This window comes from Strongylocentrotus purpuratus, unplaced genomic scaffold, assembly GCF_000002235.5.
Source record: "Strongylocentrotus purpuratus isolate Spur 01 unplaced genomic scaffold, Spur_5.0 spur5_scaffold_13, whole genome shotgun sequence".
NCBI classification, from domain to species: domain Eukaryota; kingdom Metazoa; phylum Echinodermata; class Echinoidea; order Camarodonta; family Strongylocentrotidae; genus Strongylocentrotus; species Strongylocentrotus purpuratus.
This window is the reverse complement of record NW_022145598.1, coordinates 27357486-27371930: the sequence shown is the minus strand read 5'-3', so window position 1 is coordinate 27371930 and position 14445 is coordinate 27357486. Positions and strand designations below refer to the sequence as shown.

Below are 14445 nucleotides of genomic sequence, written 5' to 3'. Positions count from 1 at the left end.
CGCGGTACATTGCGCAATCTTCTCGGCCATCATTGGCCTAGGCAACTCTGGTGCCGGTGAGAGGATTCTGGGGTAGATCTTTTGAGTCTCTTGTTTGGGGTTTACCGTCCTCAATCCGTCTTTACTCTTTCTTACCTTTTCTCTTCTAGTATTTTTCCATTTTGTAAAACCTTATTTTTCTATCAAAGTGGGTATCAACATCTTAGGGCATTTGGTTGTCGTGCGATATGTGCCAAAAAAAAATGTGGATTTAGTAATTCCTTTTTGAATGAAACATGGATTTAGCTTCTTTTGGAATTGAATGGATTTAGCTCCTTTTGGAATGAAACTGTAATAATGTTGTTTACTTTCTTTTCGAAAGGTTATATTTATGTGTGATTTCACTATTATTATTTAAAAGGAAAGGTTTGCTGCTAAATTTGAATAAAACTTCAGTGACTTTATTGAGAAAATATGATTTATTTTTTATTTTTTAGGTACAATAACATGTTTCATTCCAAAAGGAGCTAAATCCACGAAAATAAAAAATAAAAAAATTTAGTAAACATCAGAAAAGCCGAAGGGAAGATTTTTTCTTATCATTATTGGCAGATAATCAGGTCCATGCAGGGTGACACCTTTAACATATATAACAACATGAAGGTATACATGGCTAAAGGGAAAGTGGAGAAATAAAAAAGGCAATTTACTCAGAAGTACCCAAAGTGGATTTGGCTCCTTTTGGAATGAAACTCTTCACATATTATAAAAGGAAGACAAGTAATATAAAAGGAAAAACGAAGGCCCACGTCATTTACATAGAAGGTAGGTGGACAGATAACCTCGATGTTTTTAATCTAATTTCATCTGGGAGATCATTCCACAGCTTTGTTCCTACAAACGAAATACAAAATTGCCCTTGCGTTGTCTCACATATTGGTTGATAGATAGAGTAAGCCACTTTCTTTACACTGTAGAAGTAATCAACTGGGTCATACGACGTACAATACATACACATACACTACTACTAGGTCGAGCGTACTCGCACTACATACACATACAGTATTCGCATATCGCGCTCAAAAACAATAGCGCTACCAGTACCACAGACCATGCAATTATGTGCAGGCCTCGCATACCATAATGTGTACAATATAAATCAGTCAGCGCGCTATAGACATGGTTCGGATATTACTTGCACGCCCATATCCGATCGTCGTCTTGGCGAAAATTCACGGTGTGCTGCCGCTTGACCGAGAGGTGGCGCCATACAATTACACTGAACACGCCTCGAAAGTAAAATTTTTGATAAATAAAATCATTTGCAGTCGAACAGGTTTTTTGCATATAAATTCACTCTAATGTAATATTTCGGATTTATATCTTCAATGATGCATTCTTAGACATTTATTGTATGTTTTTTATGTTTAGATCATAGTTTCGTTCGCTAATGTGAGTATTGACCAACACTCAACTATTCCTTTAATATGTATTCACATCTAGAAAATCAAGTAAAATGTTTAAAATGAATAAGATGACATTTGGAGCTGTCGTTTCTTCGGTTCAGTGTAACAAAAATAGCAAAGGCGTTTCTTCATTGTGACATCACGATGATATTCGATTGATAATGCTTATTGAGGAGATATTTTACCAAAAGGAAACTATATCGTTGATTTCTTGTAGATTTCATCCTGTAACTCACGTGTTGGGAATTTCATGCCCCCTTTTTAGGTGCATTTCACACTCGGTATATCCTGTGTAATATACAACCTACTGTTAATCAAACGAAATCGTCACACCATGGCCTACTTTTCAAATTGGCTAAATGAGGTCTTGACAGTTTTTAGTAGAAAAACATTTTATTTTTTTAAAGAAAAAAATGAGCAGAACCAAAGTGTGTTAAAGCTCCTGATATTCAGGCAGAAAGACATACAAAACAAAAAGCAATGCTCACTACTTTTAGGAAAAGTTGAATCCTTGGCAACTCTTTATTTGTTTGCTTGCTTGTTTGCTTGTTTTGTTTTGTCTATGTTTTTTTCTTTAGTTTGTCTCGGCAGATTTGAAATTTGATAGCTTCGATCGAGCTTGTCTGGGACTTGGGAAATTCGAGGACCTTAATCATAGTTTTGCATTGATCGCCTTTGATTTATGTTGTACGTGCAATTTAGATGTCGCGTTAGACCTACTTCCATTCGAAGTCCAAGTTAGATAATTGAACTTTGCAAGACAATGAACAAACACTTCACTAATACTTATCTTTTTAGAGAGGTTCCACGTCCAAAATTTAGCCTGTACTGTGTATCGTTCACTGACGTCTAATAGATCAGTATCCTTTACCAGAACTCCCACCTCTCTACCTTATCTAACCCAATCTCATCCGGGAACTTGTATAGCTCCGATATCTCGTTGCCTAATCGAAAGCGCCGCTGAGACTGAAAAACTACTGAATATGCCGTCCAAGATTCATCTGGGAAAGACTGGGGTTATGTCTTGTGGATGTGGATGCAATGTGGAATAGGTTATACCTTTAGCTGGGTTTTGAAAGTGGGTTTAGCCGGTCAGAAGCGCGAAGGTACTGAGGAAGACTGTTCCACAACCTGGGTGCATAAGCAGTACATGATCTATCCAGGCACAGTGGAGCACCCCAATTACCGTGCGATCGACTCCCGTCCAGTAAACATCATTTGCATAAAATCAACAATTGTGTACCGATCGATGCGAAAAAAAGTACACAAATTTCGAAGACAAATTCTTCATTAATGTGATGAATATCACCAATCAAAGCTACAAAATCGAGTATTGAATAAATTTGCAAGACACTCATGTGTATAAAAAGAGTTATTGATGCACAGAAAATGTGAAATTTAAGGGATAGTTTTGACGAACAAAAACGAAAAAAATGAGATACAAAATCACCGTAAAATTCACCATTTCTTTTAGAGCGAGAAAGAATTGCCTCGTATGAACAGAAAGAAAATTTAATAATCTCAATCCTTGTGAAATATCTCTTTTCATAGTTGCTTGATAGGGTCGCAACAGAGAAAAACATACCCCAATGTCCGAATCTCATCGAACAAAAATAATCCTTCGTTGTCGCAAAATTGTTTGACCAGTCCCATACATTCAAATGTGTGTCATGTCTGAACCTCGCGTGTGCGTTGGCTATACATGTCTTGCCAGCCGACTGCACACGTGCACGCTAATGGCTCAGCTGTTTCGATCTGGCCTGCACCGGGCCTAAGACGCATGCGCAGTACATCGCTGAGATCGCTGACGTCATGTTCAATGAGTTCGCTGACTACAACTTTTAAAAATGAAGCCCCATGAAAAAGAACGTTATAACCAAAAAAAATACAGCGGAGAAGCGAAAATTTCGCCCATGTATGGATTCAACCCTAATGAATATTCATACCAAGTCTCTTCTTCGTGCATTGCTTGATAGGGTCACAAACTTAAAAAGTAGACGTCGTGTTTTTCGAGGGGCGAAGCTCAAAACACATTAATATCTCGAGTTTTATTCCATGGAATTTCGTATTTATTTCAATGACATCAAATTCATAATAATTTTAGTTAGTATGGAAAGTTTCATAGCGATATTGGCAGTAATAAAGGCGCAACGCGAATTTTAAGATTTGACATTCTAGCACACACATGTTCGGATTCACGCAGATGTCCGTTGGTTATTCAAATAGAACGGGCCGCTAATGATATGCAAATTGGGGTGCTCCGCCGTGCCTGTATCGCCAAGCAGAGAACGTGGCGAGGACTCTCAAACAGATCTGCAGGGCTGCAGATCACACATTTGCTCAAGGATTAGGCATTAAAAAAAGATGTTGTATTGCGACCGACCCCCAAAAAATTAAATCTGCGGTCGGCTTTTTAAAAAAGTTTTTTTTTATTTGTTTTTTCTTCTTTTTTTCTTCTTTTTGTTACCGTTTTTTAGATATAAAAATATTCAAAACTGAGAAAATCAACCCAAAGACGGATTAAAAAAGAAGGCAATTTTTTTTTATAAAGATTTCCGACCGAACCACCCATGTTTAGGCACCTAAAGGGCAATACAACATCTTTGTTTTAATAGGCCTTATAGGGAGTCATCTTGTCTGAAATGTTCACAGAGGCAAGCCCATGCATTGCCTTCCATGTTATAATAATGTAACCCTTCATTCTTTGTATAGCCTACTATAATGATTGAACACTTTCGTTTGAAACCCAGACTTGGTAATTCTCTAAGAATGTAGGCAATGACACAAACATTATTGTGCAGTTTTCTTTATATAGTTACAGAAGGTGAAATATTTCTAAAACCGGTATAATTAACAACGTAATTAATAATTCAAGAATCTTTACTTATACACATGCAATAATCTTCTTCCGAAATATCAATGATGCAAATGTAGGTTTAAATAATAAGATTATTACTCATTCTAAATATCTTTTTAAAAAACTTTGTTCATTTTTATATCTTTGATATTTTATCAATGTGCTGGTTGTAGATATCTCTGCTTTTTACCAAATAAAAATCATGTTAAAAATGAATTGAAATGAGCAAAGTGTTACTTATTATTGGCGTGTACCTATAAATCCTTATTGGCCCTATAATCGTGATTTTTCATGCCAACATTCATACATGTTTTTGTCATTTATTTAGTTATTCTAGAAATCAAGATTTTAAACCAGTTCTAAGAGAGAGAGGGGATGAGAGAGAAATAGAGAGACAGCGAGAGAGGGAGGGAGGGAGAGAGAGAGAGAGAGAGAGAGAGAGAGAGAGATGAGGGACACACCCACAGGGACAGAGTAATGTAGGTCAAACACCACGTCAAATATAGCACCGAGCGTGAATCGAACCTAGAATCCTACGAGAGTCGAGACCTTTCACTGTTCCACCACAGTTCACCTATAATAATATTGTAATATCAGTAACCAATATAGTCATATGCCATGTGAATAAAATAAAATATGGTCTGCTAAGTAGATGTGTTGAGAATATTCACGTGCTAAAGTTTTATGAAATAAGAACGTGAGCACCGGAAAACGTTTCATAGGCGAATCTTTTTATAGACTCTCATTAATTAGACTCTCATCAACATCGCATTGACTCTTATATATCCACCCTTCAGCTATCTATAGCTCTTGAAAGCTTATTAGGGATTATTGAAATCCATTCCAAAGAGCAAAGAACTGATAATAACTCGAGTTCATGAGAAAAGTATATCAAGTATGTTTTAGCGAGCACTAGACCTTCTGCGACAAAAATCGATTATCGAACATCCTTTTTCTCTTCACCGTGTGTTGGAGAACAATGATCAGTCCATTTTACTTATGGGGGGGGGGGGGGTGATTTTATTAGTATTTTTGAACTTTACATATTCTCTTGTAAAATGTATATATTTGTGTGGGGTGGAGCATGATTTCTCGTAGGGGAGCAATGGGACACCCCGTCCTATATGCACCTAAGTCAGTAAATAAAGGGGTGGTTGGCAGTAAACTATGAGTAGAAGCATCTTTCATGCTCAATAAGCAACTAATAATTAAATAGAGCGTATATCAAATCAAAATTCGATGCACTTCTTCTAAACTTGTGTGCACATTATGATTATAGTCCTCCAACTGTCGCACGCTCTTTCAAATGAAAATTTCTTTCTTTTTCTTTTAGAGAGAGGTGGTCTAAACCAGTATCTTCAGGCAAGCAAATTTATAGTTTCCCATCATTTCAATTTACGGGAATACACCCCCGCTTTGAAATGGATGGCTCCTCATCTCGGCGAAAACACATCTAGTATTTTCCCCTTTCTTTGAAGAGAAAGAAACGCTACTCGCAGTTGCGATTGAAGTGCGCATGTTCGTCTTCATTTTTATACTTTTACCAGAGATATATCTTGACTGAATAACTAATCATGGATCACATCACAAGATTGACTATTCGACAAGTGTCAATGAACCATTCCTGAATTTCACATGTCATGTCATGACGGCTTAGTGAATCACTTCAATGCGATGGATGAAGTCTGCTTATTTTCCCCTGCCATGACATGATTATACAACGCTGATGATATCGAGAGGTTTTGGGTGACAATATTTTGATTACGTCGTTCTGAAGGTATGTAATCGTGCTTATTTTTGTTTTGTGACGATTCTATTATATTTCATTACATTTGTATAGTACTCTAAACTATTTCTTAGCGTTTTACATTGTAATTATCATAGAAGTATATAAAGAGTCGTTTTTATGTTTTGTTCTAGCCTTTAATAATGTAACTGCACATTTAACATGACTTGTATATCACGTGCCTGTTCCATCAATACTTGATAGTGATAGAGCTTTATGCAATGGCTAACTAATTTCTATTTTTTTAAATCTATTTACATCATCTTATCCAACAACATTATCATGATAATCATGATCATCATCATTATCACCAACATCATTTATTATCACAAACATCATCAGTATCATCATCATCATCATCAAAATCACCACTGTCATCCTCCTCATCATAATCACCCCTGTAAATATCATCACCAATCTTCTTTCCTCCTCCTCCTCCTCCTCATCATCACCATCTCCATTTTCCTCCCCTCCTCCTCCTCCTCTTCATAGTTCATGTTATTATCGTCGTCATTATGTATTCTTCCTACTTTTAATTTCATAATCTTTGTGATAGTTCTTTCTCCCTTGTTCATAATCACTGCTCACCCTCTAGTCTCTGAAGCTCCTGCCAATAACCATGTCTCGAGTAATCTCCCTCTCTAATTCTGTACCTCTGTATAGGACTACAAACCTCTATAAGGCCGAATTTGTTTTGAAATTTACCCACTAACATTTTTATTTATAGAAGTAATTAATGACATTGAACATTGAAATGGCGGAATGAGATTTGAATCAATTCTACTTGACCTGTAAAGCCTATAGCTTTATTAATTTTCTTATTATGCTTTCACCTGCTTTTCTCGTGATACGTGAAAAGAAACCGTTTCCGCGTGAAACCCCACAAAGTCATAGTAGTAAGATAAATAAGCCATGCTTGTAATTTAGAAAACGAAGTTGCCCTGTGTCTTCATTAAAATATTTCATTTCCTGTTTGTTTATTACATATGGATGAACTAATCGTCCATCTTCATTCCTGTAAATGATTTCCATCACCCGTATAAAGATAAATCCAACTGCAATTAGCATCATGATATTGTGCGTTCATTTGACCGAACCATGTCCATGTCCAATTATAATGTATTATGTATTATCCTAATATGCGTGGTATGTGTGTGACATGAATATTGGTATTGAATTATCAAATCAGTTCAAATGTGTAAACATATATATAAGCATGCTTAGACAAGGTGGCACACAGGGGCGGATCTAGCTTTTTGCTAAGGGGGGGTTTGACCAAAATAATGACGATGCAGAGCATCGTCCACGAGCCGCGTAGCGGCGAGCCGATTTTTTTGGGGGTGTTTATTTGAACCCCGTAAGTGATGTTTTCCTGGCATCTATTAACACAATGGAGACCATAAAAAGCAGTGCATGATAACGTCTTTTTAAATCAAGTAACAGCTTAATACACAGTTATATCCAGCCTTTTTATCATGTGTTTGGTTAAGTTACCAGATGAGTTGAATATCTTCTCACAATATTTGCACTTGAAAGGGTTTCTCTCCAGCGTGCGTTCTTTTTTCTTTCTTTTTTTTTCTTTCTTTCTTTTTTTCTTTTTTTTTCCTTTTTTTTTGGGCCGCCCAAGGGGGGGGGGGGGTTTGAACCCCCTAAACCCCCCCCCCCCCCGTAGATCCGCGCCTGGGCACAAGTGGCGATTCTAGTTGTTGTATAATAGGGGGGCTCAAGCCTGCCCATATCCCCCATAAAAGAAAGAAAGAAGAAGAAGACGCAGAAACAACTTCTCGAGGCACACGTTGAAAATGAATGCAAGTCATCCAAGGCCCATAATACACCCTACCCCCCCCCCCCCCCATAGCACCCCAATTACTATTCTGAATCTGCCCCTGGGTTTCATAGTTTGCAAAGCTATTAACAGTGATCTAATTAAACAGATAATCATGTTTTCTGAGCTTATGCAACTTTTTTTCCCCGTCTACGCCTACCAGCTATGGGAGTATAAAAACTAGTTAAAATGGAAAACGATTTATCGCCCCCTTCAACCTTGCGATCGAAATTGAAAATATCGACCATTTTGATCGTGACAATAGAAAACAATGGGATGAAAGAACGTCAGGGTTTAGCGATCGATAGCAGTGGGCATTGCCTTGTTAGCTGTGTATGATTGAGGGTATTTGAGCTTTTGTGTAGATCTGTTTTCCCCCTTCGGCAAGCGTTGGTTGTCTGTAGCCTGCGGCTATGCTGGAGTTTGGGTATATAGGCAAACAAAATGCCCAAGCCTCCACTCCCCCTCCGTAGTACATGTAGCTCTCCCACCGCGGCGCCTCTATTGTCTATTGGCAACCAGAAAGGACTGTGTTATAGAATGGGTTAACACCTTCCTGACACTCAACATACGTCATAATAGTAAATGCGAATGAAAATTGTAATCATAAACTGCGCTTTTATAACGCATAATATTTTTTTGTCTTTTTTGCGCTTTGCATGACTACAGAAACGTATTTATTGATTTATTGTAACAAAGGAATACAGATAGTAAAGTCAAGGATTTTGATTATCTAAATTAGTACAATCACATCAAATGGCCATAATATATATCAGATATAATACTTCACATTCATGTAGATGATTCGATCTTTTGATTAAACAAATGATGTTAATCGTGAAAGAGGTATAATGCCGAGGAAGTAAACACAAATTTGCTTCATTCATACTGCATACAACCGTGATCAAAACTAAAGTGATTAAATATTCTGCTTTTAGCTTTTAGCCACACAAAAAATGACGCCGAAACCACAAACTACTGCCACGAGCACACTTTTTAGGTTTTTGAAGCCGCATTTAAGTATTCGTGAAAGTGGCTTCATTTTTTGATTCGCAAGTAACTATTTCAGTCTTCATGGCCGCATGGACAAGTTAATGTCAAGTGTCTGCCGCCTGAAGATTTCTATAGCGTTGGGTGGAAATTCTGTCTAAACGTATAATTGAAAGAATTTGGATTTTTGTCGTTGTCCGAAATGAATCATTTTAAGATTCTTGATGATGATGATTTGAATGTTTGTAAAATGTTTGTAAAAGAATGTCCCCAATATGGGGACATACTTTTACAAACATTCAAAGGCGGTTCCTTCGTATCGGCAAGTTTAGTTATGTTTGAGAAAAGTTTTCGGCTATTCTTATTCACATAAGAATTGAAAAGGCACGTTTTAATTACATATAATCAAAAAATATATATTTAAACAATACAATGTGTCTGTGATATGACGGGATATCAGTTCTATATGTGTTTACGAATTTGAGTTGTTTTTCCTATTCAAATGCCTCTTGAGAACTTCACATGGTGGCTTCATATCATACGTCATCAAAACAACATTTTCAAAAATAGAAACATTTATATTTTTTGTTATTTGCCTCCTTTCTTATAGGTCTTCTCGGAGCTCGTCTCGATTCATCAATGGGATACTTTTTCTTCAAAAATCGTTGTTTGTCCATTGTGACAACTTTTAGTTGATCTAAAAAGCGATGAAAGCAAGTACATGATTGACAGTAGAAACCGTCTTTGAAAAAGACTGTCATTACTTTTCACCGTTGCGTTGATCCAGAGAAGGACATATAAATCTCTGTGATGTTTTACTGATTCAGACATGTAGATCGCGAGCTGACATCAAAAGGACAGTCACATCGATGAGCCTTGCAGAAGGATAACATTGTTGGAAGAGCGCCAGTGGGTTTCGAGACGACGTTTTACAACTCCGAAGAACGCATGCGCTTATTATGCAAGTGTTGCCATAAGGCAGACCAGGAGAACATCATCAAGGTATTTCGTAGGTGCCTTTTTCTCAAAGGGTCCTTGTAACTTCTTTACGTATCAATCATGGATTCTCAGAGGTTTTGCCCGACTTTCGATCTTGAAACGGGTGAACGACGCGCCACCAACCAAGCCCCTCGAAGGTTCAAATTCACTGGCGGCAAAAATAACGACGCAGGCGACACCAAAGTTACGGCAAACGGCGACAAACTCCAGACGCAGAAAGCAAAGACCACAATCCTCAGTGATGACGATCTCGGTATATCCACATCATCGTTTAAACCTAGGTTCCCGGTCGCCGGAACCGAGACAAAGACGTCGTCATCGACTCCGTCATCCAATCCATCGTCGAAGTCGTTCGGAAGCGTGAAGCTAAGCGAGGTTGATGGCCTTCCGACGACCCGGCTCGGCAGGAATGGAAAATTTCTCGGCAATTATTCGCACAATTTTCGGAACGACGAGGCGAGGAACAAGAAGGATTGGTGGAAGCCGAAATGAAGTCATTTTAAATCAATCCTGCAAAGCTTCACAAAAACAATGGATGTGAAATGGGGATTAAGAGAAAAGAGACAGTTCAAGAAAAGAGGTGAAAGTGAAGCCTAACATCATGAACATTATCGTGGTAGACAATTTGTCTGAAAAAGTACAACAAATTATTATAGATTAGTGGCATTTCCAGCTATTTGGCATAGCGTTGGTCAAGTCAGTGATGTTTTTTCTTTGCCGTTTTCCTCCACTTTCTGTTGTTCGATTGGGGATGCGCCCCTGTGCCCCCGTGCACGTTTCTATGCCACTGTGTTCAAGCAAGGAATGGAGCCATCGTGAAGTAAAAGTAGTGGGCCATGGATTGGTCGCGGAGCAACACATGTTCATTCTGACCATCTATAAACATGGTATAGGGAGGATTTCATCCCCACGACTGTTGATCGACTTCTGGGCCCCGTCTTACAAAGAGTTGATATCAATCGCAACTACACTGTTGGTCATAATGGTGGAATAATTATTTTTACCCCAGTTTAGGGAAGGATTTAAAAAAAATATTTATTTCTAATAGATCTAGATAATGGCATACATTCTCAGATTTTATTGAAAATTAATTTGCAAGTGTTTGTTTTGCGTGACTGCTTAATCATATGTGTGCTACTATGCAAATCAGCTAAGGAACCTACGTCCTTAAGTCATAATTGACAGTAATGAGGATTAATGCCTCACAAAAGGGCACTAATATATAGCTGATCGACACGATTTTTATCCTGGGGCCTCACAGTAACGAGGCCATTGGTTAGCCCCTGAATCATGACTGTACGTAGTGTTTGCTAGGGTACGCGGCCCCTTCCACAAATCCCCCAAAACGAAGAAAATGCAATAAATTGTCAAAAATTCATTGCATTTTCCCCCGGCCCCCAACAGGAAAAAATCCTCTGTAGGGCCATGCATTATGGTTCAAGGCATGGCCACACAAAGGAATTTTTCCTGTTGGGGGCCGGGGGGAAATGCAATGAATTTTTGACAATTTATTGCATTTTCTTCGTTTTGGGGGATTTGTGGAAGGGGCCGCGTACCCTAGCAAACACTGCGTACAGTCATGATTCAGGGGCTAACCAATGGCCTCGTTACTGTGGGGCCCCAGGATAAAAATCGTGTCGATCAGCTATATTAGTGCCCTTTTGTGAGGCATTAATCCTCATTACTGTCAATTATGATTTAAGGACGTAGGTTCCCTAGCTGATTAGCATAGTAGCACACATATGATTTAGCAGTCACGCAAAACAAACACTCGCAAATTAATATTCAATAAAATCTGATAATGTATGCCATTATCTAGATCTATTAGAAATAAATAATTTTTTAAAATCCTTCCCTAAACTGGGGTAAAAATAATTATTCCACCATTATGACCAACAGTGTATATACATAAGCGATAGGAGACTGCAAACTTGCGATTGATTGGAGGACTTGCGATTGATTTGGATAAATCATAACTCTTTGTAAGACGGGGCCCTGGAAACTTATGGACACTGCAAAGATCATTATTTTGTCAATCTATTTAAAGGTCGTAAAATTCTTGCCATTTCTGTAATAATATCATGTATATTGATGACTTTAATGTATTTGAATTAGATCATTATCCTCGATTATATTTAATAATTTGCTCATTCTCGTTTTCATGCTTGTACAATGAAATAAAAAGTGTGAAGATAACATGAAACTTGGTTGACGGGCATGAGATAAGAAAGAAAATAACACAATATTGATAGGTTCGTTTAAAAGTAATTTCTTTTTAGCGTTTTCGTCCCTACGTGATGTTGGAGTGTTGCTCTATTTTTTAATTATGTTGTGTATTACTATCACTTTCTGACATAGTCAAAAGTAAATAACCGTAAACTGAATATTGATGATCATTCAAGGTCTCGTTCTTATACTTGTCAATAGTTGTTGCCCGATACAACAGAAAATCCTGTCTCTTTGCCTTTGCTTTAAAATAAAGCGGGACTGCATTACTTGCGCCCTCTATATAGCAAACAAGGCCTAAGCGGTACCTGTTGGACCCCATGACCCCCTCTTCTTATGTTTATTGAGAGCTGATTTGATGAGATAACCACCTGTCAGGGACCACGCAGGGAGGTCTAATCCCTCTTGGCTAAACTAGTGCAGATAGGCTTTAAGAATCTCTTTCCTCCAAAAATGTATTCTTCTAACATAATCGGGCATTCATTGTTTGTTGTCATTCATGTTCATTATGTCATTAGTCATCAGAGACACAACTATCATGATGCCTATAACTTATGACAAATCTAGCGAAGTTTTATCAAATAGAAATCTCGTATTTTTATCGTTGTACTATAAAATGATTTTTTGACTATTAAGCACATTGGTGCTAAAATCATTGACATTAACGGAGGCCTTTCTGGTCATATTAATAAATTCACGTTATTTTTTCTTCTTTTAAAAAAACAAACTATTAAACCACGGAATTTCTTACCGTAGTTGGATAAAAGTGATGTATAGCTATTCATATCGACGCAGCCAGGATTTATAAATCTGCTTATTTTGTGATTAACTCATTGTAAATTGAACATGTCCTTTTAAACTTTCAATGGCAGATTTCTTTCCTTCGAGCTTTAGTAATTTGGTCAGCTTTTATAAGGTTTCGCCTTTGAAGCCTGAAGGTATTGTTATTTAATCAAATACTTTTTTTTTTAAGTTTTGGAATCCAGGATATATCAATTTTGTTCAGTTTTGAGCAAACCTGATTTAGAAAAAATCATTGTCTTGAATAATGATTTATGTGAAACTTTTTTTTATTTTTTATAATTTGGTTTTCTTTTGTACTTTTCTGTAGTTGATATCTTACGTTACATTTTGCATCTCTCACTATAGTAGTCGTACAAATGAAACACCAACAAAATTGTGTATTGTCTGTTTTTATCCACATTTATTTTTGTAATTTTCTCATTTCTGTTTCATACTTTTACGATAACAAGACACTTACAAATAAAATATTGTGTATTTCAGTGATATTTGATATTAGATAGATATAAATATATATAGTTCTGTTTACGACATATAAAACATGATCAATATTTGATTCTCAATTACTGTATTTCAATTGACTTTTATGTTTGTGTCGTTCGTTTGATTCAATCTTCAAAATACCAAGAATTGTTTCTGCATGATCATAAATAAGTCAGCCCTTTCCCTGAATAGAAACATACTGAGTGCACGAAGTTAACATTGGAAAGATGCTAATACGATGACCATGACATTTTCACGTACACGCATACATAAATGGTCGCCTCTACCACTAACTGGAAAAATAAAAACATGTTGATTGAGCAAGAAATAGGTCTAAAAACACTTGGCTTGTATTCTTCTTCTTTCAAAATTTCCAAGGATGTTCAAGAAGAGGCAACAAGACAAAGCAGGATGCAAAACATCTTGTTTTTCCGTCATGACCTCTTATCATACCACGAATAAGTAGTTTTTTCAGTCATGCTGCTGTGTTTTTTAAAGTAAAGAAGTATGAAACCATGGAATCATTTCCTAATCGGCTGAAACGGACTTCAAAATAACCTTGTTTACATCATTTCTACCAGCCCGTGTATACCTCTTGTTTCCCATATCTCCTTCGCCATAGGAAGACTGTTTTCGGTCACATTTTTATTTGTTATCTTCCCCAAGATCCACCTACAGTGTACGTATTTCAGCAAAAACAAAAAGAGACCATGCAGTCATCCAAACTTCTAATAAAGGCTCGTTCACATAATTATGCCATGGTTAGAGCAACGGTTAACAATGGCATTTACCAGCCAGCCTCGAGGAAGCCACTGATATATCGTACGTTTTTAGAGTTAGCTTAAATCATTTTCATTGTTCTGAGACATTATTGGGAGCAAAGTCGGATGCCAAATCCGCAACCCATGCTCGCGTTCGCTGATCGTTTCTCATGTTCCGAACGTAGGCGGCTCCCTTCACAGTAGCGCTGACTTTTCTCTCCAGCCGATAAGTGGCGTCCCATTCCTGTCAAAGAAGAATTGAAACAGAAGAA

At 37.3% G+C, this 14445-nt stretch overlaps 1 protein-coding gene and 1 long non-coding RNA gene across 2 annotated transcripts in view; one reads left to right on the top strand and one right to left on the bottom strand.

Moving 5' to 3' along the window:
• The first annotated feature begins 5515 nt into the window (after positions 1-5515).
• LOC115923077 lies at positions 5516-9557 on the top strand. Its single transcript, XR_004063764.1, has 2 exons — positions 5516-6079; positions 9514-9557. It is a non-coding gene; the product is annotated as an uncharacterized LOC115923077 (long non-coding RNA).
• A 4159-nt stretch (positions 9558-13716) lies between these two features.
• The window catches only part of LOC100891087 (hormonally up-regulated neu tumor-associated kinase), a 62299-nt gene continuing 61570 nt past the window's right edge, over positions 13717-14445 (bottom strand). The window contains exon 8 of the mRNA XM_030983266.1: positions 13717-14417. Coding sequence (XP_030839126.1) covers positions 14265-14417 — 153 coding nt within the window. The 3' untranslated portion in view covers positions 13717-14264. The remainder of the gene's footprint in view (positions 14418-14445) is intronic.